This window comes from Cyphomyrmex costatus, unplaced genomic scaffold (genome assembly GCF_001594065.2).
Source record: "Cyphomyrmex costatus isolate MS0001 unplaced genomic scaffold, Ccosl1.0 scaffold8, whole genome shotgun sequence".
Taxonomy (NCBI): domain Eukaryota; kingdom Metazoa; phylum Arthropoda; class Insecta; order Hymenoptera; family Formicidae; genus Cyphomyrmex; species Cyphomyrmex costatus.
Window position 1 is genome coordinate 1,362,205 of NW_017280375.1, and position 27,980 is coordinate 1,390,184.

Here is a 27,980-nt window from a genome sequence, read left to right on the forward strand (position 1 = left end):
TTATTCTACTAGAATTGATTAATCATATTTGTTATTAAGGTGGTTCTGTAGTAAAGCATCAAAAATTTGGGATATTTTACCTGGGGCTCATATCATAAATATCTGCAAAATTTTGATAAAATATTTAAACTGCATGTATATATTAATGAAATGATATGAAACATATGATATAGTAAATCAAGAGTTGCATCTTCACCAAATAAAAACAAGATGATATCATGTTTACTTTTCAAGGTTAAATTTGTATGCAAGTTTATGCACGTAAATATATCTTTTCCAGAATGGCCGTTGTCCTAATTATTTTTTTATGACCATTAAAATCTAAATTTTTTGAAATATAATCTTGCTTTTAAAAAATATCTATTTGAAGTTAGCCAAAGAAGCGCCTTCAATCTTATCTGTCACTAAGTTTTTTATATGTAAAAAGTTACTTTTTTTAATATTTTGCTCTTTCTCTCTCTTATTTTATTGTTAACTTATCATAGAGTTTTGCACAAGTTTATTTCTCTCTCTATTTCTCTTTCTCTCTTCTTAAAATAGTAACTTGTAACGATAACGATGTAACATCTAACGCGTTATTTCCATTCCATGGTTTCAAATTATATTATAATTTGATTATAGATAATCTTCCACACATTATCACATTATATAATATGTTAAAAAATTCATTCAGCATTTATGTGATAGATAGTATACGTTATACAGATTATGATTTAAAAAGCCTTAATCAGAGGAAAGAAAATATTGTTTCTTTTTTTCTTTTTTATAATGCATGTTTTACAAATACAAGTTTATTTATTTTAAAAACCTAACAGCTTACACAACTTTCGTAACTATTACTATATGATCTAAGTATATATACATTCGCTGGATATTTCTACTCTCATTGGAATGTTTCATATTTTTCTTATTATAAATATTACATTCATGTTTTGGTATTATGTTACACTGTGATTTAATAGCGCGAAGTATTCTCTTCTTTAATTTATTGCAATAACACTTGAATTTTTTTTGGGTCGGAATAGAAAATCTTTCACAATAGGAATATAAAGATGTACACTTAGGTTTCATTGTATAAAAATTAAAGATAGTATATATTCTACGCATAGAAATACACAAATTTACAAAATTACAGGACAATCAGAAGTAGAGGCGTTATACTGCATATTTATCCTTATCTCAATTTTTCTCTTTTCATATCATGTATGACACATAGAAGGTAATTCGTTATGATACTAATATACAAAATTGTTTGTATTTCATAAACAGCTTTGATCTCTATAAATAGCTTTTGATCTATATTTACTAAGGCTTTTTTACTCCGTATGGTATGGACTATATATTACATAAATGCGAAATGGTTTTCTAACTTTTTTCTAACATCTTGTATATATAAAGATATGTACATAAAATTTTTATGTACTATTATTATATTTCAGGTATTTGGGGATTGCAATTTATAATATAGAATTTTTACTGTATCTTCTATTAATTTAGAATAACAATTTTAATATACTCTGCAAAAGAAAACTGAAAAATATTGTTCTTTATGGCTGAAGGAGTGTAATTCTTCTAATATAAACTGTGAACATTTGATACAATGTTGTGAAGACACTGATGTAATATATGTTAATTAACATAAACAATTTCATAGACGTTTTTGATGTATCACATAAGACGTTCTATACAATACCAAAGATTATGTATAAAATAATTTCTAAGAATAATAAGCAGATTTATACAAAATTGACATAGCGAGTCTCTATAAATAAAGAACAAAGAATTGAACAATGTCGAATTCTAAGAATAACCCAGAATATAATAAGGAAAAAACTACAGTTCTTGAAGAGTCACAAACAGCAGTAAACAAAAAAGAAAATGTATCGGTGCGACCTGTGTGTAAGTTAGACTCGTGTGGTTGTTTAAATCTCCAGGATATTTTGTTAATATTTGATAGTCCTCTAAGTCAAGAACGAGCATGGGCATTGTGCTATCAGATAGCTAATAGTTTATTATGCTTAACGGAAAAGTTCTATGAGATATCAGAATTCTCGCAAATTATACTTCACAAAGATGGAGATATTTGGCTTGAAAACTTAGCAGGTGACCTTTTTATTCTAGAATTCAGAACTAATAATGTAAACTTTTGTTTTAATTCATATAAATTAAGATTTATTACTATAATATATATATTAAAGATAATTGACAGATAACTTGTATTACAGGTTCTAAATCACCTCCTGTTTCGGAAGAGAAGGTAAATGTATAACTTATAATGAAATTCAAATAATAAAACAAAAAGCTACGTGCCAAAAAATTTAATAAATTTAAACAAATATTTTGATGTAGCACGTCATTAATGTTAATAGATCGGTAATAATTCAAATAGGCATAAATGAAGTCGTGTAATGTTACAAATTGTAAAAATTAGTCAAATCAAGATTGTTCTTTACAAAAATTTTTTTATCAAATTAGAAAGCTCTTACAAGTTTTAATCTTCATATAGTAATATTTTTGTCACCAACGTCGTAAGCTCTAAATATAAACGTACAAATACAATGCAAAAATCTGTAATAAAACATTCAATCGTATTTTGCAATAGATTACACATATGTATGTATATGTATAATGTACATGTAATTGTTCTTTAAATATAAAATACAATTTCTCGTACAGGTGATATTTTCGTTAGGCATGACAATTTTTAAAGCCTTGGACTTCGGTTCTAATGCAGGAGAGGAAATAGCATTATTACCAGACCTAGAAGCTCTTATTACATCAATGACAAACTGTAATAAAGGTAAATGAATTTTTTATGCTCTACTTTCTTTAGTAATGTCTAATCATATTTTTAAATAAAAATTTAAATTAATAAATAATTAAAATTATTTATTTCTCTTATATTTATATCATTAACTCAATATCATTAACTCAAGAATAACTAGAATATTGTTTCATATTCAAATTAGATACTTGTAATATTGCACATATGTATTCTATTTTGACCATTCAATAGTCCATCTTTATATTTGTACTTAATTGTTAATTTTTTTTAATAATAAAATGTTACTAAAGTCACATTTTGTATGTTTGTGTTATTTTCATTATTTTTCATGCAAATATTTCCGCGCTCTTTTATTATTTTTCATACAAATATTTTCTTAACTTGTGGAATTTCCGACAAAATATTTTTCATTTTGGTGGTGATAAATATTGGTGCTAAGGTGTTAAGTTTGATTAAAATCCAAGTGGGACAAAAAATAGTTTCCTTGAAAGATATATGCTATTTGCTTATATTATTAGTTTATGAAGGTGATGTAGAAGAACGTCTACAAGAAACTGACGATGAAGGCATTGAGCGAGATTCTGGTGACACTGATGCAGAGGATTATATGCCGAAACCTACCGAATCATACACAGATAGTCCCATATGTACCTTGAAGACTATTATTCAAGTAAATTTATATTCGCTAGATTTCAATTTTTAATTACGTAATGCTTAAATTGATATGATTTACAGTTTGATAAACAATTAATAATAATGAAAGACAAAAAAAAAACTGATCAAAATTTTGAGTAGTTAAATTAATTTAGTAAAAAGCGTAATAAATATAATTTTATTTTTTAATTTCTTACTTGTAACAGATTTTGTAAAATCATACTTATTGAAGGACATTGCAAAGATTCTGCTTATATTTCAGATATGTGCAAGGCATGCTCAAAGTTTGCACGAAAATGCTGATAATTATTATCGAAATATAATACATGCGTTTGTCGAAGAGGCCCTTAATCTCTCTCAGTTCCTGGAGAAAGTAGTCGTCAACAAACAATCACAAGATCTATTTGATTCAAATAATGTAGAACGTAACTCAACTTCGTTACAGAACATTAATACAATGGATTTCAATGATTGGGTAAGTTCTTCCGATGAATAAAAAATATACAATCTTGTTTTTACGAAAAAAGATATTGATTTATAATTTATTGAATATACGAATACGTGATAAAAAAAAACATCTTAAATCTCCTATTTTAAATAATTACTTTCTTGTCAAATGTTTTTTCAAAAAAGAATAAATATAGAAGCAATATGTAAATAATATGTTGTTTCTAATAATTATGTATAATTTTATCAACGAAATTGCTAATTAGCATTTATTTTTATAGACGGACATTAGAATTTGGAGAGCTATACAAGTACGTTCGTATTAATAAAATTACAATTATAGTTTTACTATAATTGCATTATTAAGTTTAATTTTAAATAGTACATTTGTTTAAATTAATGAAATGAATTTAATATAAATTGAGCATGCAGCATGATAATTTATATAAGTTTATAAGCATTTATAGAACAAATCAAATTTTATATATATCAATGAAATTAAAATTTTATTTATTGTTTAAAAACATGATCAACTATTGCAAAAGAAGAATTATTAATACAAGTACATTTATTATTTCTAATTATTAGAACGAGTTATAGACATATCAGAAGATTTGCGGGTTATCGCTATGTCGTCATTCAATGCTAATGCCTATATTTTGTAGTATATCACTTGATTTATTAATTTAATATTTGCTAAATCAATCAAGCTTGTGAGATTTACTACATAAAATATAAATTAAGGTTTTAATGAGTAAGAAAGATATTCAGACAATATTTTTCTAGTGAATTTATTATCATTATAAAAAACAAAATCACAAACGTTTTGACTTAGTCCTTTTAGTAATAATTTTTAGAGAAAATTTTAGGGTACAACGATGGATTGCTTTTATATCTAGAGGAATTGATAGATATTTAAAAAACAAACAATTTTTATGTATATACAAAATATTTATAAAGTCCTACACTGGCCCTATATCTCAGAAACTGCTTTAGATATAGAAAAATGTTTTAGACAAAAATTGTAGAACTTTAAGAAGAACATATGATAAAAATATGGACTTGACCTTGAGTGACCTTCTCACCGCTAGATCAATATTACCAATGCCTTAAATGAAATCCTTTTTTTGTTGCCATTATTTATATATGAAATCCATTTAAAAAAAATTGCAACTGTTCTATCCACAACTGTAAAGCAATTATACGTACACGTATATTTTTGTATATGGCATATACGTCTGATACACAAAACACACACACGCACGCATACACGTGCAGAGACACACAAACACTGTACACTGTTTGTGTAACTTGTATCAACTACGTAATACATACTCTTTCTGTTATAATATTAAAAACTCGTGACATCCTTTGTAAGCGCTCGTTTTTCTCTCCGCCACGAATCTGATCTTATTCCCGTAACATTCCGACGAGCTATTTCGCAAATAAGATTGTTTCAATAGAAAGTTTTACGCGGTTACAAAGGATTCTATTCCGATTCTGAGAATAGATTTTTTTATTGTTTGTCTGGAAGTTCATGGTTCACTACTTTGGACTTAAAAAGTGGTTATTGGCAGATCACAAGCTTTGCCCGCAAAAGAAAACAGCTTTTTCTATCGAAAGTGGTTTATGACAATTCACAGTAATGTCATTTCATTTGTGTAATGCTGCAGCTACTTTTGAAAAGATTCTTTTTCCAGTCTTGAATAAAACTTGTTTGGTCTATTTAGATGACGTCATAATTTTTAGCAAAACTTTTAGAGGAATGCTAACGAATTTATAGAGAAGTAAAGTATTTATTTGTCGTGTTATTTCTAAAAGATGACTGATACTACTCATCATTGATATTCTAAATTTGGAATTAAAACAAATCTGTAATATCGACAATCATCAAGTTCGGCTGTCACTTCAGCACTTCCCTAGGTCAAGACGTAGTTAAAGGCAAATGTACCCGGCGAATATTTAAAGTCTGTTGTCTCGAGAAAATATTCATATGAAAAAATGTTATTCTACTTTTTCATCTTATTTAGGATCACTCATTTGCTGTATCATCAATTACAGACCGCTCTGTATAATAAACATACACACATGCACGTGCGCACACTACACACATAATACTTTAGATTGTATAAGTATATATGTATGATATAAATATTTTTTTAATGATAATATCAATTTGCTTTTAAATGTTTTGTTAGGCTAGATTTTGGGTTCAAGTTATTAGCGAGCTGAGGCGAGGAGTAAAATTGAAGAAGGTAGAAGCTAATTTGGATTCTCGCATGTCTTCGCGTGAAGAAGGAAATCTTCCAGACTATAAACTGACACCCTACGAGAGTTTGATGGATGATATCAGGGCAAGACGGTATCACCTCAGGAAAACTCCACCTACGTCGTCACGAAAGGACGCGCATGCCATTATTCTTGAATTTATTCGAAGCCGACCATCTTTAAAAAAGGCAAGATACATGATTGCGTGCATAAAATCTGAAAAAAATTTTAAAAAGCATCTATATTTTTGTATTTAGTGCTAATTATGTTTGTTTAATTACACAGGCCGACAAAATTGAAGAAGTTTTTTGTGCTTTGAACTTTAAAGAATGTTTCCGTATGATTTTAATGCACTGAAAACGACTACGTTGTTCGATTTTTTCTATTTTTTAAATAATCGCATAAACAGTTTTTTTTTAGAGAAGTACTTTTTTTATTAATTTTTTTTAGCTAAATAAGAAATTATATTGAAATCTATTTTGCGTCATTTTTTGGAAAATATAAAATTCATCTTTTATTGTTACTTATTTTTGTAATGATGCACCTTTGAATTTGCATTGTTCTTTTATTGTGTTCGACTCCTCGTTAATGTATAATGCCCCGAGCACGTAAAACTGTCAAATCAATTCGTCAAAAACCGATTTTTCGCGCGCCGCACAATGGGGGAAAAATACTAACGGAAAGTAGAAAAATACACAACTCGACGTACAGTGATTCCAAAGGCTTCTAAACCTAGCTAAAACCTCATTTTTTAATAGACAAATTACAGTAATTATAATAATTTTTTTATATTACATTAAAAAGTTATAGAACAACACTCAGAATATTTTTATCACTTTTTTTTATGATAAAAATTTTGAAATGAAAAAACGAATAATCTTTTAAATTACTGTGTCCATAACGTTGCCAGCTTTTAGGCGTATATTTTACAATAGAAAATGAAACCATAAGTAATATTTGATTTAATTTGATTTTTTTAGGTACATAATATGTATAAGAGTAACCAAATCAGCTAAATTCGTTTTTGGTTAGAGGTTTCCACGGGTCTTTCCTGTCGACCTTAAGACTGAGTAATTGAATAATACTTTTATGATTATTATATTTCGATATTTGTATAAGAAAAGGTATGCTTGTATTTATTTAAGTTATTTTGAAAAAACTTACTAAAAAGATTATTCATAGATACGTATAGATATTATTTATTGAATTTTAAGAAAATTTAGATCTTTTTTTTTGTAAAAACTAATGATTATTTATTAATTTAGAGATCCAATAGTATACAATTTAAGAACTTGGTTTTCTAATAAAGTACTAAAAGTTACTATCTTACTTTAAGCAATAATTTTCAATGTTTATTTCCGTAAAAATTGTTTTATTGCCAGTGAACTTCAATGTAAGTACAGAAGTATTCCGATTTCTTCAGTGCTTTTGTTACAAATGTTTACGTGTTAAGGGACGCGGTATAGGCAACTTCCCCAGGGTGTAACAGAGCTACCTGTACCAGGCCAATTTCTTGAAAAATATGCATTTTCTTGAAAAATTTTTCACATCAGACAAAAGTTTTTCGATTTCAAAGAGGACATAATATAGTATCATTGGTTAGACCTTAGGTATGTTGTCAAGGTCAGGGCAAGATCATGTTGAATTTTTTAAATAGGACCTCTCATTTTTTATTGTATATTCTTATAACTTACTTCGAGAGCTTTTCAAAATACTATAATAAAACTCTTTTCCATTAAGTAGTTATAAGGCTTAAAAGTTAGAGTACCGTCGGCATTAGCATTACCCAAGGTGTATCACGTGGAGGTTGTCCGATCGGATTAGCCTTTCTTTTATGTGTGTGTGTGTGTGTGTGTGTGTGTGTGTGTGCGCGCGCGTGTGTGTGCGCGTGCGCGCGCGTGCGTGCGTGCGTGGTGACAAATTTTGGATTTATGTTGTGAATCGAAAAACAAATCAAGTTTGTGGATGTTCCCAGATGAGCCGCATCCAACAAAAGTGAAGTATGGCAGAAGTGTTGAAAAGAAAATGATTGCATCGTTCTTCAGTAAAACCGATCCTATTGTGTCTGTCATGTTTGAAAATCATCGTACGATTATGCCGAGTGGTACACAACAATTTGCCTACCGATGTATTTGAAAAAATTTGTCAAAATCGATCAAGATCGCGCATTATTGTGCATCGAGACAATGCATCGTCACATAATGTAGAGGTGACAATTCAATTTTTGGCCACTGTCCATGACTATTAATGACTCATCCTTATAATCCCGATCTGGCACCTTGTAACTTCTTTTTGTTTCCATCAAGGATAAAATGCGTGGTTTGAAGTTTAATACGCCAAATATGGCGATGGAAGCGTTCGAAAATCTAATGTATGAAGTGCCTCCATAAAGATAGTCAAAATGTTTCGACAATTGATTCGACAAATGGAAAAGTGTATTCATTGTAACGGAGAATATTTGAGAAACAATAAAGTCAATTTCAGAAATTAATTATACGTTTTTATACGATTTTCTGGGCAACCTACGTACACTACTTTGATCTTGAATATAAAAGTGAGAAATCTCAATTGATAAAATTCCTAATGTATATTTTATTAAATATCCCAATAAAATATATTGAGGATTTTGCGGTTTAATTCGTTTCATTGTTTTTATTAGACATCCGTCTCACGTCGATTTGTGTACAACGATTTTAAAGTGCACTGAGTGTGCACTAGTTGTGCTAATGAAAAACGCTATTATTTTGAAAAGCATTGTTAACACAACTGGAGCGATAATCTTTTTTTAATAATGATTCTAGGCATTTCAGAAGACATTAATATTAATAATATGATGCTAATAAATTTCAAACTTTTAAATAATTTTATTGCAAGAAATATTATTTCGGCCAGGGATCGAACTCGTAACTTTCGTTTTTTGGGCAAGCACAGTTAGATCACTGAGGCTTCAATAATAATATATTCTTTGCAGTGTGATCAACGTATATGGAGAAAATAGTTATACTTTATTGTATACAGGCTTCGGAGAGACGATTACGACCATTACAAAAGGAAAGTACCTTGAGAGAATTACTAATGGAAAGCATAAAAAAGCCTCCAAAGCCTCTAAGGTCTTCTGGTCCAAGACAAAACACTTCGAAGATTGAAGAAACATCCATTTGTAAGTTTATATATCTTATATATTTGTAGATGATAGCGTTGCTATAACAATAAAAATAACTCAACTTTTTAAAGTTGTATATTGTGTGTGTTGAAATTGTACATTTATAATGCGACTTATAAAATAAAAAAATTATATATAAAAGCTCGTGCTCCTAGAAAAAAATGTATTATACCAAATTTGAAAAGTAAAACTTAAGTGTGTGTGATACTATTACTATTAATTTAAATATGTAGCTACCCTTCCGAAAACCGATTTGATTTTGATGAAATTTTGTAAAAAGCTTCATTTTAGATCTCTTTAAGGCCACTTTAAAGAGATTTTTGACTATTCCTAAGAAAAAATCATATTTTAAATAAAATAGTAAAATGAATTTAATGACAACATTATCAATTTTAGAGCGCATGACTTTCCACACGAAAGGAGATCCACCCCACCTCCCTTCTCACCTAGGGATGCATGACTTTTTACGCGAAGGGAAGTCCACCCCACTTTTCCCTTTACCTAGAGGCGTATGACTTTTCAATTAAAACCTTTGGAGAGATTAAGGTTATTAAGGTTGCTTTATCTGTAGTAAAAATAATCATCAATATTTATTTTACTACTTTATTTAAAAAAATGGTTTTTTTAGGAGTTACCAAAAGTCCTTTTAAATTTATTTTGTCCTGAAATTAACTTTTTATAAAGTTTCATCGAAATTGGAGGTAATTGGTTTTCGGACGTTTATCAAAATGTGATATACTAAATAATATGTATCTATATATATTGTCATTCGTATAATAGATTTGACATTAACGCGCTTGCGCACACACGCACACACATACACGCGCGCGCGCGAAATGCACGCGCCACGCACACATGTATATACATATAACACGTTTAATATATTGGCAATTTTATGTGTAAGTTCTACAAGAGAGAGAGAACGCTTGTATCGTACTTAAAAATACCGCGTGTTTATATATAAAAAATTGATTACTACTTAATAAAACTTGATAATTATAAAATGTATTGTATATTGTACAAAAGTATTCAAACACGTATTCAATACAAAATTAATAATTAATTTGGAGAATTTTTTTTTTAATATTACTGCAACATTATTGAAATCATGTTGTACATCTACATTTTATACATATACATATATAAAACAATGTTTCTGAAACAATATTGTAATATACAATGTTGCAACGTTATAGCGAATTAATATTGCTGCAAACGTCGGTGTTGTATGAGAGGATAAATATGCTAAATTAATCGATATTTCGTTGTTTAATTGCGATTGAAGTAATAATATGAAGCGATTTATTAAATTAAAATATTTATTAAATTTTATTGAATTTCTGTACGAATTATATTTTGTTATATGTGTGTGTGTATTCTGTATCACATGCGCATACACGAATGTGCGCATGTGCATCGTAGGAGCAAATATGTATGCTGATAAAAACAGATTTTGAGCTTCATTTCTGAATATTCAATTTTTAATATACTTGCTTACGAATTCTATCAAAATTAAAAATTTAACATAAAATTGCATTAAAAATATGGGTGTATCAGAATTTAGAGTACGTGCTGTGGACGCGGAATATAGTAGAAGAGAGAGAGGGGGAGAGAGAGAGAGGGGGAGGGGCAACTTGACACGATGTAGGTACGATCAATAACTGAAAGCGTGCGAAGGAGGTCTGACGTTGCCTGAAACGTCATAGTGGCATGTCAGCCGTCTAGTTGGATGTCAGCCGTTTCTTGCAAATTCTGTTCTATCCCGACAATTATTGTTAGTATTGTTACATCATCATTCTCGAAAGATATGTTAATTCTTGTTAGTATTTAAAAAGTTCCTGTGACAACAATCAATAATATCATTCCTGTGTCTTTCAATGTGAATAATTTTGCGAAGGACTTTCAAGTGTAGGAGAATTATTGTGATTTGAGAAGTGTGAATAATTGTTTGTCTCATTGCTCATAAAATGTACATAGTGTTTATAAAAAACTGAAAGGATAAAAAGAAATAATATTTATAGAAATTTGTTACATAAAATTTAAAGAAAAGTATAAGTCTTATCTTTATATATAGCTCGTGAAAATTTATTAAAATATTGAATTGATTAAACCTAGAATTTTAAAAACTCGCTTGTGATAGTTTCTGGATTGAAATTAATCAAAACACAGGACATTTCTTGTAGATAAAAATTGGATAAATAATTCTTAGACGCGAAAAGATTAAAAAACGTACAAGAACGAATAGCTTGATCTTTGTGAAATGTAAATATAAAATTAGAACAAAGATAAAAAAATATCAGTAACGAAAATAACAAAAAGTTAAACAGTTCCTATATATATACACACACATATATATGTATATATATATGTATATATATATATGTATATATATATATATAGTCAAAATTTTGCTTAATTTAATAATTTAAAGATCTAAAAGTTTTAATAAATTTTAGAATTTGTGAATTAAAAAAAGTATCTAGAAAATTTAGAAACGTTAGAAAAATCTAACAATTCTTTTGTATTTTACTATGTATTGTGTGTTGCATCAACATATTGGTCAGTATATTTGCTATTTTATAAACGTAATGCTTATTAGAAAAACATTACATTTATAAAATGTGATCGATCGATTTAACCAATTTGACAAATAAAATCTCAATCGATTAATTTTATAAATATAATACCTTCTAGAAAAAAAATATTACATTCATAAAAGACATACTGACCAATATGTTGATGCAACATGTGGTATGTATATATATGTGTAAAATGACTATTAGCATTTTGTCTAAACTAAACGATTATTTTACAATAAATAGACCGAACAAAATTAATAAAACGCCATTTTGTAAAAACGTCTTAATTTCAGTTGAGTCGTTATACAAACTAGTTTATAAATATCAACATGAGTGGTATTCAAATGATGTTTCCTTGAATATTTCTATAATATAAGTAAAAAATATACAGATGCATTTCGTAGATTTTTTAGAGTAAATATTGATCTAAAAAAATTTTAAGTAAAAATACTTATAGAGAAAGTCAGTTTTTATGAAACACAATTTTAACAATATTTTGTATACAGATATTATAATTATGTAAATAGATGAATTTAGAAAATATTAATTAATACGGAAAAACCATTCTAAATCACTTTTTATAGGTAAAATAATAGTAATAATAATTTTTAGTTTTTTTTGTTACATTTCAAAATTCGAAATATCAAGAAGTGTGTTGTACAAAAGTTTTGTAATAATTTACTCATGTTAATATTAACAAAAAAAAATTTGTTAATGGAGGGCTGAGTTAAAGTTAGGATGTTGCTAATATTTAATATATTAAATAATTCCAGTACAGAAATCGAAAACCGTTTCAACCATTAAATCATTCTCAATGTTAATAATAAAATACACCAAAATTTACGAAAAATAAGAACATTAAAATATTGAATATTAATATGCGGTAAAAGCTACTCAAATTCATAAAATATTGATTTAAAGTCTGTGGAGATAAAAAGAGTTACTTTTTCCTTCTAATAATAAATATATTGACAATCTAATAGCGTTTCAGATCTGTAGAATTTCTAATTTTCTTTCTCAAATAACAGACGATATTACAATATGAAAGACGGCCAATATACTCGTAATAACATGATTGAATTAATGCTTCTATCACAATCATGTTATATCAACTTCTAAAAGTGAATCGACGTTGGTCTTAATAGATAGAAAACTCAAAAGATTCCTTAACAAAACTAATTGCAATCGGTTAATAATTCACAAATTTCGTAGTTTTATATACATAAAGTGGTAATATTGAAATTTTTCAAATTCCATAAAGATAATAATCATTAAAATTCAGAAGTAAACCAGGAACTAATGTTGATCATTATTTATAAAAATAAGTTTTTCAAAAATTACGCATTGAAAAATGAGATTGAAGTTTGACCAATCAAAAATAGAAGCCAAAATTCTTTTGTTTTCATTGAAATTTTAATGTTTAATCTTCAATCTCAATCTTCATTGCATAATCTGATTTCAACCTTATAGTGAGCGCCGCACCTGCCTGTCTCCTCTAACAAATAAGAGATCCGTAATATGTTATTCCTTATAATTTGAAAATTAAACATCAGACAAAATTTTCGTAAAGGAAAAGTTGTTTTAGAATTAAGTCAGGAATATGTCTTTTCAATAATTCTTAGGTTACTCTTGTATGCATTCTCTCTAAAAGTGAATCATTGTATTATTACTGACTTCAGAATGTGCTACACTTATAACTGATATAATCATTAGCAAATATTTACTGTTTTTCAATAATAATACACTGATTTACAGATTGATTTGCAGAAAATTATTATCTCTAAAAATGAATTAGTATAATTTCGTTAAACTATATAAAAATTATTATTAGATATTTAGTGATTTCATTTTACTCTAGCTTTTTGAAAAGCAGTAAATATTAGCTGATAATTACATCGGTTATAAGTGTAGCATTGAAGTCACTTTTAGAGAATAACGCAGTCAATAAGAAATGGAAAAAACATCAAAATTGCACAATTTTCATATCACCCAAACTCGGTGAAAAATCATCGCAGATAAAAAAAAAGAGTTAAAAAGAATTTTGAAGTCAATATGCTTTTAACAAAAAAGAATTGTTTTTTTATAGTTTTGTATCTTAACAAAAGTTACGTTATATTCCTTAAAATAAAAAAAAGATATGTATATTTCAGAAATTAATCCTGAAAAATAAACTTATACACATATATTTTATATTATTACGTCTTTATTTCTTTTTTAGGTAACGTAAGTGGTGAATCTCATATGATAGTCCTCGGAGAGGTACCACCTTCGCAGTCAGATCAAGAGCAGGAGTCTGCACAGGATGTTGCGGCACAATGGTTGCAGTCGGAGGATCAGAGAACGTTGGCAACTGGAAACAGCATTCTGGTAGCAGCAAACCAAAGGAGACAAGATGCACCGCCGGTGCCACAGCCACGGCAAAGGATTGCTAAGGAAAGATCCAACATCAGGATCTTACCTTCCAATAGGAATCGTAAGTCGCGTAGAAGGCGCATTACAGTCTCAGGTAATCACCTCATTCATCTCATTGTCATACAGTGGATTTAAATATTTATAAAGCGACTTACTTCAAAATATAATCTGATACAATTACATTTATCAACAAATTTATTAAAAATAAATAAAATAATAAGTAAAAACTTAACAAAATTAAAATTCATTACAAAAATATGAAGCTATGAACTGTGTGCTTAACGTAGGTACTTATATTAATATATTAATTACTAAAAGCAATATCACAAGTAAACGTTTCGACCTTATATTAAGTCATTTTCAATGAAAGTTTAAAACAGATAACTATATAAATGAATGATATAAAAATAAATTATAATTGTCCACGATATAAAATGCAATCGTTTGCAAGTATAAAAAAAGATTGATTATATATACAAAAAAATCCAAAATCTATTTACATAGTTATCCGCAATAATTGTAAAAGAGAGAGAGGGGGGCGACAAAAAGCGATAAGAAGGGGGGAGAGAGAGAGAGAGAGAGAGAGAGAGAGAGAGAGAGAGAGAGAGAGAGAGAGAGAACTTACATTTATTACAAGCACTTTGGGATGTCATCCCCTTAGGCATAACAATGATACATAAGTATAGCAAAATACACTACACACATACAACTATTAGGAGATCTCTTCAAAACCTGCAAATTTTATCAATTTCCAAGAGACTGTTTCTCCGTTTCCAGAAATCTCAGGACAATTTTTCTGAATGCGTTTTAAAGAATGACAACAAACATCTCTACCTTGAAATAGTTAATATAATATTTGCTGTCCCATCGAATGGTCTTGTTCGCGAAGACCAGAAACAGATCGTGTCAAAATTCTGAAAATTTCACGACTCTCCAATTTTTTGCACAGACAAAATCATTACATACATTTTAAGGGCCTCTTTCACCAACGCCGATTAACTTAATCGACGATTAGTCCATTGGAATTGATCAATCACATTTATCATTTAGTTTTGACGACAGACGCGATTGGTCAATTCCAATGGACTAATCGTCGATTAAGTTAATCAGCGTTGGTGAAAGAGGCCCTAAAATCTGAAACTTTTTATTTCGCGCGCGCACGCACAAACACACACACACACACACACACACACACACAAGATATATAAATTTTCCTTCCTTGTGGCGTATATCGGGAAACGCGCAAATACCGACGATAGTTACATAAAATCTTATAACGTGTAGACTTTCTCTTTGGAATCTAATAACTCAGCTCCTAGGCATGCTAGAATGATGATCATGATCTCATTCTAGAAAAAAGATTTCAGACTTTAAAATGTATGTGATGACATTTTTCGACCTGTTCTTGCTTTGCCTGAAAAGTTGGAAAGTCCTTATATTTTCAGAATTTTGACACGATCTCCTTCTGATTTTTACGAAAAAGATTTTTACGAATCGATGAGAAGGCAAATATTAACTGTTTCAAAGTAGAAATTTCACCCTTTAAAACGCATCCAGGATAATTGTTTTGCGATCTTTGGAAGCGGGGATACAATCTCTTAAAAATCGGCAAAATTTCCGTTTTTAAATGATCCTCTAATTGTGTGCGTAGAGTATATATATATATATATGTGTGTGTGTGTGTGTGTGTGTGTGTAATACAAACATAAATATAGATTTATTTGATATAACAATAATAGAAGTATCAGAGAAAATAATGTAACATAAATTAAATTATAAAAATACATACTTGTAAGTTTTGGTACTAATATGCTTGCAAGCATGTGTGTATAACGTTTTGTAAGTACAATAATGGTAACCTTTTCGCAATAATTATCGTAACAATAGGTATATGTATAAAGGAATAACGATGACAAAATATTAAAAAGAGAAGCATCAATGCATATGGCAGACTCGCTCGTCTTTTAAAATGTAAAATTCTGCGATTAAGTATTCATACGATCCCTGCTTGAATTTATCAACCGATGAAATTTTTCGTATCTCTAACAGTAGTTCGTTCCATAATTTAGACACCACGCATCTTAAAGAACGCATGTATGCCTCAGTTCTGCACTGTGGAAACGACAGTAGATCGTCCGCCGCTCTAGTTCTCCTACATGATTCTGCTGATCTGAATGCGAAGGTATGCTATATAATTTTTGGTAAATTGGTGACTATGATGCTACGAAGCAGGCATTCTATAAAATAATTTTTTCTCGTTTGAATCTTGAGCTAAAGCAGATAATATGGTGTTATATACTCATCCCTTCTTAAATTAAATATAAATGCAATTGTTTAAGGCCTTTGTAAACGCAGATTTTGTGCCTCAGTTATATCTGTAAAGGCAGCACAGCAATGGTGCAGGTGAAGTATTGTGAGAGGAATGGATCAGCTTCATTTTTAAGTCATACGTTAAAAGATGTTTAGATACTTTAAGTTGATACAATTTGAAACACATCTTGCTTTCCAACATTGCACGTAACTTGTTTGTTCCAAGCTAGTGTATTAAATATATAGATTCCAAGATATTTAACATTACTGGATATCTGTACAGTGTTTTATGTACCCTTATATTTATGGAAGATCTTTTATTCTTATCAAATTTTGATGTACCGAGTTGTTCCAGAGTGATGGTTTGTGTCTTCTTAGGATTAAGATGAAGATTATTACGTTCAGTCCATTGCACTATCGATTCTATATCCTTCTTCGTCTCGGAGATTTCCTTTAAATTACATGATTTATAGATTTGAAGGTTATCTGTATAAAGTTATATATTTACAAAAGCTGACAGCACCTCTAAAATTAGATATGTATAAAGTGAACAGAAGTCGTTCCAGGACAAACTCTTAAGGCATTCTTACATTGATCGAGGACAATGATGACATATTATTCTCATATTGATCGTACATAGCCTGAGATCAAGCAGAGAGATACGATACAATTCAGCTCAACACAGATGATGAAAACCCCCCCATAGTTCTGAGCTTTCTAACAAGAGTAAAATGTTGTATCTTATCAAACGTTTCAGAAAAGTCAAAAAACAAATAGTAACCATACTGTATAGTCCGTTGTTCTTCTAACATCATCCAACATTCTTAGTATACATGTTGTGTGGATGCATCTCTTCCTATAAACAAACTGAACACGAATCAGAAAGATTTTCAAACATAATCCTCAAGAAATTCTAAGATTTTATCAGATACCACTCTCTCCAATACCTTATACATAATGGATCGAATCGATATGTCAGTAGTGGTGTACACATATAGGATGCTTTATTTTGGATAAACACGTTGAGACTGTAGGAGACGCGCCTAAACCCTGCATTCTAGAAGAATTTCAACTCTTTCTAGGTAAAGCGACATATTACTCGTTCATTTTGGATCTCGCAACTAGAAGTCGTCCACTCCGAGATATACTTCTCATTACTTTGTTCATATGGACGCAATCAGGTAAAATAGCTTATGAGGATATTAAGAAAGCTCTAATTTCTTCGCGAGTTTTAATGCGTTACGATCCTTCACTTCTGTTAATTTTGGCAACAGATGCTAGTAAAATAGGATTAGGCGCAATTTTGTCGCATAAATTGAATACAAAGGGCTTATTACGGTTCTTGTGACGAAAATAAAAATTACAAAAATAAGCAAATTTACTAGATGTTAACCAATGAAGTTATAAATATTCTAGTAAATTCAATCACTTTTGTAATTTTCACTCCGTCAAAAGAACCATAATAAGCCTCCTGGTCAAGAACGTCCTATAGCATACGCGAATCATACACTAAGCTTTACCGAACAGCGTTATCTGCAGATAGATAAAAAGGCTTTAGCTATCGCATGAGTTGTACAAAAATTCTTTTATTTTATATACGTACGACATTTTACTTTATTCATAGATCATAAATCGCTAACTCAAAGTTTGCATCCGGGAAAATTTCTTTCTGTTCTTTGTATCAGCGTATAGCTAACCATGATATTACTTACATTTTAATTATGATGTAGTATAAACCTACTAAGTTAATATCAATGCAGATTATTGTTCTCGTACACCGTTTCTAACTATAAACGATACAGTCTATAAATTTGAAATAAAAATGAAAGAAGAGCAGTACACGAGTTCGATGAATTTGTCTTACGCTAAGTTAAACAGTTTTCAGTTCGCGCAGAACATATAGTCAAGGAGGCACGCAAAGATCCACATTTGCTACTCGACAATCTACAATTTTATACCTCTACTCTAAATTTTACCTCTACTCTAATTTATACCTCTACTCTAAAGGTCAGTTGAAATTTATTTATCCCAGATTATTGCAACATTTCTCTGAACCCTAATTAGACATCAGGCACGAGAGAATGTACCATTTTTTTCAGTGCTTTAATTCAAATCTCGATAATTCTTAATTGCGACGAATGAAATCCGATCATTTAGCCACGGAATTGATAGAAGGGGTGGTTCGCGCGGAGCTGGAATAAGTTGGAGGATGAAAAAGAGGAAATACAAGAATTATATATAAATTAGTAACAAAAAGAAATAACAACATGTATTTGCTGCTTCTGAAATACATTAAGAAACAATCGTCAGAGCTACATATAATAGATCAGCCGTGAATTAACAAAACTACGTTATTTACCAAAATTACAAATTATAGAAAAATTACAGATTATACAAATATAGTTGTATAATCGACAATAACTTGTTCGTCGTATAATTTTGTAATATGTAAGTTATATAAATGTAAGATCTTTACTGGACTTTCAGCTCAAATAACTTAATTCTTTTTACAGTGAATGGAAAACTATATTGATTAATAAAACGTTTAAAAGTATAGGATGAATATTAATAATTACATAATTAAAATTCAATCAGCTTTTTAGCATGGAAAGTGAATGTTTCTCTGTTTTTTATTCGTGGTCTTTTATGCTCTTTTCAGTTGCAGTCGGTAATTTATATCCCACGATAAAAAGCTGGTGCAATCATTAATATTCTTATTCTATATACTGTTTATTTATGTAAAAAAAACAAAGTTGATTTTTTTATTCCTTTACCTATAAAAGAATTATTGATATCAGATTATATCTTCCTAAAAATTATTGAACTTTTATTTTGAAACAGTTTTTAATATCATAAATAATTGTGAAGAAGTTTTTATAGGATTTAAATGAGATGATTTTATATATTAAAAACAAAACACGTGTGAAAAAAACGTAAACGTAAAAATTAAAAATTTTTATAAAATTGAAACAATTAAATGATAGAATAATAAATATCAAATAGCGCAAGTCGATCGAACCAGTAGTTTACGAGAAAAGTGATTGCCCGATTTGAAAAATGTTTCGAGAAAAATGCGTTTAAAATTTCTCATACATTCCTCATAGTTTGATTAATTTGACGAATTTTGTCTTAATATTTTAGGGACACATTTTCAAGATCCCAATCTACAAAAATATGAAAAAAAATTTGATTTTTTAATCCGACACACAAGAATATCCCCTTAAATTTGTTTTGATATTATTTAATATTATATAAAAGATCTTATTATGCGCAACAATTACCGCGACTCATATATACATTTGGTATTTATTATTTTATTGTAGAAGATAGAGAGGAATTATTCCGTCAGTTTTAATTTTAAGTAATACGAAAATTTACGATAATAAACAGTATCTCTTTACAGTGACGTGTTTGTAATCACATTATGGAATCATGATTGCTCTTTGAATATACAGTAGCGCAACTCTCTATCGCTACTTTTGATGTTGGTGAAGTCAAAAATACAGTGCGTATATGCCAGTTGAGACACTGTATATGGTAACTCCATTTAGACACTCCACTTCATTTTACATTTCTTCACTTCACTATCAATATCTAAAATAATTTGCAAGACATCACCGACATGACTGATAAAAGTATACGAATTACCAGTCAATTTCTGCACTAACACTTCAACAGTTATGAGAAAGAGCGAAAACATAAAGGGAAAGAAAAGTTCAGATGGTGTTACCATATATATTGTCTCAACTTGCGCAAGCGCGCTGCGCGTTTAGCTTCACATAAGCTTCACATATAGCAACCAAAAGCAACCGTGGTTGAGGCTATCTTTGTCTTCTGATACCTGAAAACGAAGATAGTCTTAGTCGCGGTTACTTTTGATTGCTATACCAGAGGCACGCCAAAATTCGCCTATAATGACCAGAGTTGCGCTACTATATACAGTGGCATAAGCACAACTTTTAAATAATCAACATGTGCTGTTTAAAAACATAAATATTATCGCAAGAAATGAATGAAAAAATCTTGCTCTATCCTGTGATCAGAAGTTATTTATCTTTATTAGAAACTTATATATGCTAAAAAATCTAAAAGCTTAAGAGAAAAATTACAAATCTAATCAATTTTTTAAATTTATAATCAATCACAAATATACGTGTTTTATCATTTTAGCTGTCAAAAACATTTGTCTCATTATGTTTTGTCATATCTTTTCATCTCATTACATAACAACATATAATAATTTTAATGTATTTTGATACAATTAGTATCAATCTGTATTTAATTATCATTTTGAGAATAAATTTACTTTTCAGATGTAGCACAGAATGGAGAGGATATCAATAAATACGAATTGCTGCCGAAACCATCTGGAAGAAATTTGGATGTTGCTAAGCAAACTAAAAAAGTGATACCTGTTGATTTCGATTTAAAGGTTCACCTTTAATATTTATTAATCGTATAATATATAGATGTACGAAATGTTTTATAGAGATTGCGTATTCAATTAAAGATGAAAATGATTAATAATTAGAAATATATTTTCAGTGTCACACATATACACGTATATCTGGTTAAATTTAGCTAAACTTTATATTTTTTTAACTATTAAATTTTAATTCTCATGATATATATATATACATACATATTATTCTTTAAATAGTTGGATGCGGAAGATGATGATGATGATTATGATGATGATTACAACGAAGAGAATTTTATGGAGACAAGGTTTGAAGAAGAAGATGAAATCTGCAATTATTGGCAACTTAAAGATTATAATTTTGGTATTAAAAAAGATGTCCGAAACGGACATAAAGATCATGAACATAGAGATGACGATGAGGAGGGATCTGCAAATCCATGGCGAAAAACTGGCGGACTTCGTCTAACAAGGAACGAGTACCACCGATTCTGTGATGCTCAATTAGAATGTAATTATTATAATTAATTTTTAAATCTTCCTCTTATTTTGTTGATCATAATCATTGATCATAATTATCACATGAACATTTGTATTTTATGTACGGGTTTACGTTTCTTTAATTTTTCCTTTAATATTTCTGTTTATAAATGCAATTACTTATACAAGCTATATGTTATAACATCCTAGCAAACGAGAATGGATTGGATTGGATAAATCTATATAAATCACGTTTTTGAATCTACATTATCCGCGAAAAAGGTATTGAATTTTATAAAGATTGAATATACAATATTCAATAGAATAGAAATATGCTAGTCTGCGATCTTAGAAAGTGTATGTACTGTTGAAAAGCGCACATTGCGAGATGATCACAGATGTATGAATTGTGTCTTTCCGAACGAATCCTAGTACTACCTATACACAGAGTACATTACGAATTCACAATGACAGGGTAACTCCCGGATATAACCTGCACTATTATAGCCAAAGTTATGTCTAGATTTTACTTTATCGCTGTGTTGCACATTCTGTACATCACTTGTATTGGGGTATATTCGAGAGGCAATAATTTATATATGTATATCACCTCGGTGCGTGCTTTTCAACGATCACTTTTATGCCGAGATCGACAGCTAGCAAGTGGTGGATCTCCTTTGTTAGACAATACTTCAGTACCACACGTTAAATTCAAACGAATTAGTTGAATATTGGGTAAGATACCAAAAGTAAATTACCAATTACTAACAAAAAAATCATATTTACTGATTTAACCGGATTGTTAACATGTTTTATTTCTATGCATTGGGTGAGATACAGAAAGTAAATATCTGTAATAATCCCTAATTACTGATAGAAGCGGGATAGAATGTGAGAGTAAAATTTTTTGTTTTTTTGTAAACGCGGAATGGGAAGTTCTGAAATTAGGACAGAGAAAATGCGTGATACATAAAAAAATGAACACATACATACACACGCGCACGCACACACACACACACACACACGCACAAGCGTCGAATATCGTATCATTTTTTTGCGTACTTTATTATACTCATTGTCAGCGACTTCATTTGTAATTGCATCAAAACGTTATGCAAACGTATATATTTCTTAAAATAAAATCCTTTATTCATTTATTACAAAAATATTATTTGCGCAATCTCTTTTCCCGTACAAATCTCTTTTGCACTGGATTCGTTTTTCCGACGAGCTATGTCCGAGCAAAAGTTAGTTAGATATTTTTTATTTTATCTTTTAGTTTGCTATAATATTAATTTCGTAATTTTTATTTTTTTTTTATTTGTATTTATTATTTATATTTCTTATTGTGACGCAAAACTGGACGATAATTACCGATATGTGCTGTATTTTTGTAAACCTAAGAGGAAACAGTAAACTGTAAATTTCATGTTCAACAAATAAAAACACGTAAAAAAATGATCTTTCATACTTTGTGTTGCAAAATAGTGTCAATCATAATTAATCTATTCAAGTTCCTGTATTCTTTTTCTAGCTACGAATATCATCAGTGATTTGATTACCAACATATTCTACCATATTGAAAAAGTGAATAACAGAGATCAGATAAAGTCTATTTAATTTTTCGTAAAGAAAATTTGCTTAAAATTTATTAACGAAATACTGGTGAAGAAATTGCCAGTCAATATTCCACTCAGCAAGCACCAAATTATATAGAATTTGGTATTTACTGGAGTTAGATATAAATTGAATTTAATCGTATATGACAATCTAAAAATTCGAATTGACTTTTGATCATTTTAGATTAGTCCTTATTTTATTTTTTAAACCGTCTTTTTCTGATTGCAGCTTATGACCTGGCGACGCAATGTCCTTCCCGGAGGGCATCTGCGAGAAGACACGCTGCAAAATGCACTGTACCACAAATGTCATTCATTCAGGGAACGACGTCCCTACCACAATCAAGATCACATAGTCGGCAGCAGGCTGGCCTTAAGGATTTGATGCTAAGTCAAGGTCCAAGTCCTAACATTAGCCTGAATCCTAGCCCGAATTATAGTCCACAACCACGAACCTCAAGAAAAGCACAACGGGCACACACGATTGCACACGAAAGTAAGAACGACAAAGCCTCGAATAATGAGTGGGACGATATCGATAAGGTACAGAATATATATAATACTATTTTTATTCTTTTTTTAATTCTTCTTTTTAAACTTGGTAATACTACCAATAACAACTTGATAATACAATCAATAATCCATAAATGCTTCGCAGAAAACGACGTTAGGAGACATGCTACTGGATGAAAGGCTGTCATTAACGTTGGACGAGATTGTACATATTCGCAGCGTCCTTACAAAAGCTGAGTTAGAATCTCTTCCCGTAGAAGGGCGCGTAAAAGAGGATGTGGAAAAAAGACGTGTTTGTTTTCTTTGTTTGAAAACGCGTTTTGGTCTACTGGGTCCTTGGGGACAACGTTGCCGCTTATGCAAGAGGACTGTCTGCGTGAAATGTTATTCAAAAGTTAGTATGAAATTTTTTACATTTAACTACCATAAGAAAGATACAAATTTTTAAGACCCGGCTTTTCATTATTAACTTATGATTAGACTCTTAACTTGATATTTTCTCCAATAGGTGACATTTCTCATTTTTAACATAGAAAGAACGGTATCTAGATGTCACTGTTGCCGCGGTTATTTGAAATTGGCGTTGTCATTACTATTTTTAATTTTGCTTATTTATTTTTGTGTTTTTAATTATGTGTGCTTACAATAATATAATGAATTAGAAATTAACTTGGAAAGAAAAGGGCACTAGGAGTTAAGCGTAGATGACTTCACGCAACGCCGATATATATATCTAGCAAATCGATCTATTATAAAAAATTATTAAATAAATAACCTTACATGTTTCGACTCATTTTTTAGTCTTCTTCAGAAACAATAAAATTTTCATAAATAAATTATAATTTAAAAAATAAAGATAAAAAGATGTTTAATCATAATGAGCTCACTCACAACTGAGAAATAGATTCAAAAGACAATTTTATCCTAGGAAGCGCAATCAAATGCATAATAACGGAAGAAAGGAAAGAAATAAAGAAAGTTGAAAAAATAGGAAATTAATTTTCCAGGATGTCACAGAAAAATAATCATTTCCAAATTAAATTTATCAAATTACAACTACCTCTCTCTCTCGGGAGTGAGGAGAATCACCATGTTCACCACGATACTGCATCGCAAAACAATCTCAAAACCGGTCTTCAGAACAATTTAGGCCAGTCAATAAATTTAGGCCAATAATGAATTAGTGTACTAAATTAATATAATGTTTTGTATATGCACGATCTCGTATTATATAGAACTAATTGTACATAAAGGTCAGCTATGTCTGGCATTTGTGATTAATCATACATGCCATCACCTTGCTATAAATACTTATATTGACACACGTGCTATATGACAAAATGCTTTTATTAAAATAATCAAGTTGCAGTCAATACAGCCTCATATGATAATAAATACCGATCGTTGAAAGTAGCGTATATGATGATAATTTGCCATCAACTTAACTTTACAATGAAGATTTTATATTGCAAAACAACAAACAGTTTGTGGAAATACTTTAGCCTTAGTTTAATGACAATATGTTGTTATCACTTGGCTAACTGGATCAATATTTTTTTCTTGATGTGTAATTGTTCTGAATATTATGTAGTTACATAATATTTAGCGATGATGTCAACATTTCTAGATGCGGATACCAACGGAGCAGTTTGCACGAGTGCCAGTTGTGTTACTCTCTCCTGGATTATTACTTTCGCCTACGGAAACAGAGAACGATAACAGCAAGAATTCATGGCTAGGTAACACAGGAACTATCGGCTCTGCACCAGCTTCTCCCGCATCCAGACGGAAAGATTCTGCGTTGCGTAGCGGTACACCTGCTTCAACGCCGACGATGACACCTATATCCGCACTAACACCTACGTCAACACCTTCTCACGCACGTCGAGAGGTGGAAGTTCAAGGACTAGAAAAAAGGTTAGGACAATGATATCTATATTCGTATAACAATCAGTAATAATCAATATGAAATATACTTAAACTTTATGAAATAAAAAGTACATGGTAACCGTAAAATTAAAAATCTATTATTCACATTGCATATACTATAATTTTTCGAAAGTATAGATTCGCTTGTGTATTATAAACAATAATAGCATGTATATATAAACAATAATATGATTGGAAATAAGATTATGTGCGAGTACATCACCTAAATACGAGAAGCGCCACTTGATTTCAGATCAAAGAAGTTATCTATGTCAAAACTCTATGAAATAAGATAAATTATGACTACAGAAAATAAATTACAATTTTTTTTTAACATGAAAGTGACTATAACTCGACTATATATGGAAACGACTTATTTCCGTACATATTTTGTGACGTGAATTTTTTTATCTTTGTATGTAAAATTGAAGCGCTTATCGCATAAGTGCCTAAAGTGTTAAAATTAGGTTTATTACAAACATTAATAATTTGTAAAAACTATAAAGTTTTACACTAAGAAACCATATTTCGATATTTTGCCATAATTGTCTCAATTATATCAATATTTAACAAGCGAGTCAATGTATGTACATACAATGGCTTCGCTCGGTGCGATGTTCGGCTATGTGAAGTTGGCCCCCCCACTATTGCAAATCTAAAAATGACCATTACCATTCGTTTGGTGGTCGTTTGGTGGTGTTTGGTAGTCCATTCCGGACGTTTGGTAGTCAAAGATATAATGAGAAATGTCAAAAAAAGAAGAACGCGCGTGAAGTTAGCCCCCCCATATCTAAAACTCGGCTTTGCAGACTGCAAATGCAATAATGACTGTAAGCATTCGTTTGGTGGTCGCTTACTGACGTTTGGTAGTCTATTCCCGATGATTGGTAGTAGAAATTATAACTGAAAATATCAAAAAACCGACAAAATATTGTCGGTACTGAAAATCTATAATGTACCTAACATAAGCTATAGATTTTTAGTACTTGCAGTGAATACCCTAACGCAGCTACATATGTATGTACATCTCTGGGTCATGTGGCCCACGTGTCTCGTGATCCACTGCCACGTGAATTTACATTGGTGGAAATGGGCATAAGACTGTCATGGTTCATGGTTCTTTTTACACAAATCGATTCGTCTCCTATGTATGGAAGTATTAAGGTTTGATTATAAAAACATCAATCTCTTGTAGACTGCAGGATACGTCCGCGGAGTGAACAATAATAATCTACGCAGAGGGAACTCCATATACATACCTGGAACGATATCTCCGTCCTCACTTTAACCTTTTCCAATAATATCTCTCTCCTCTCTTCACTATGAAACAAAACACACATTCACATAATGTTTCTTTTGTATTTACGACAGATCCGCATTTGATGTAATACCTACGAATTACACGCTCACACAATACACATTATCTGATAAGTGATAAGTAGAGGCCGGATTAAAATTCTGAGATCGCGTCAACCGTAGGTAGTTCCCTTACTACACTTTATCCCCCATCGCTGTGGTCCGTTGGTCCCAGTTGGTCCTCCCGTCGCGTGTCACGGCTTCGGGCTTATGATCCAATCGGATCCTTATTGTTTATATTCATTTTGCTTTAATAATTTTAATGCTTTGCGCAGATGTTACAAAGGTGGTGGCAGTCCTGCCGCCCTCTCAACTACAAAGACATTTTCCACTTCGAGCGGACCGAGTGTGGAGCAGCGTATGGCGGCGGAACGGTTACGTGGTGTCGCCGTTGTTGTTTGTCATGACTGTCGTATCATGGTCATCCAGATAATCAAGAGCTCAAGAACGACACGTGCGACGATACGCAACAATGTCATTTCTCGCCTTACTCTGAACCTCTCTCCTGCCTATATTTAATTATCATCACCTCTTAATAAGATTTACGTCGATGCCACATTGTTTGTTTCCTATTGTTTGTTTTTTCAAATTATCAAGATTTCGTGTTTTATTATATACATATTATACAATGGGAGCAATCGATATCATTCAACGCAATATGAAAACGGATGAAAGGAATTCATACACGGATGCAAAGTAGAACATTCGTTCTCTCGCTATATAGATTTTGGTTACAAGATAGTGCTGATATACGAATTTTCCTTATACGAAGATGTATTTTATAAAACATGATAGTATAAATTCTTCAAACCGTATACGTAAAATGTTACATATATTACGTATTACAACGTTTGTGTTACAAGCAAAAGAAAATCTCTTTCCTTTTGAAAAATGATGAATACTTTAGATCAGAAAAAAGAAGAACGAGAAAAAGAAAGAAAAAAGAGGCGCTCAACATTGTATGATTGTTTCTATGAGATACCAATGTCATTATTGTACATGTCTCTATGTAAAACATACGCGTACTATGATAACCATTTCAGTT

General features: G+C 30.3%; 1 protein-coding gene across 1 annotated transcript; it reads left to right on the forward strand.

Annotated features, from left to right (window-relative positions):
• The first annotated feature begins 1,739 nt into the window (after nucleotides 1-1,739).
• spir (spire type actin nucleation factor) lies at nucleotides 1,740-27,966 on the forward strand. The gene is made up of 15 exons (XM_018549163.1): nucleotides 1,740-2,103; nucleotides 2,226-2,257; nucleotides 2,677-2,800; nucleotides 3,313-3,455; nucleotides 3,702-3,914; nucleotides 4,168-4,197; nucleotides 6,085-6,342; nucleotides 9,173-9,314; nucleotides 14,115-14,369; nucleotides 20,932-21,050; nucleotides 21,279-21,549; nucleotides 23,367-23,680; nucleotides 23,796-24,044; nucleotides 25,278-25,567; nucleotides 27,211-27,966. The coding sequence occupies exons 1-15, from the start codon at nucleotides 1,791-1,793 to the stop codon at nucleotides 27,452-27,454; spliced, it is 2,997 nt and encodes a 998-aa protein (XP_018404665.1). The 5' UTR covers nucleotides 1,740-1,790; the 3' UTR covers nucleotides 27,455-27,966.
• Nucleotides 27,967-27,980: the final 14 nt, after the last annotated feature.

Excerpts from the sequence above, each read along its gene's own strand:
- spir (XM_018549163.1), top strand. The coding sequence starts at position 1,791 with ATGTCGAATTCTAAGAATAACCCAGAATATAATAAGGAAAAAACTACA. Across the intron at positions 6,343-9,172 it reads GCCGACCATCTTTAAAAAAG|GCTTCGGAGAGACGATTACG; the intron begins GCAAGATACATG and ends TATTGTATACAG. Across the intron at positions 23,681-23,795 it reads AGTGGGACGATATCGATAAG|AAAACGACGTTAGGAGACAT; the intron begins GTACAGAATATA and ends AATGCTTCGCAG.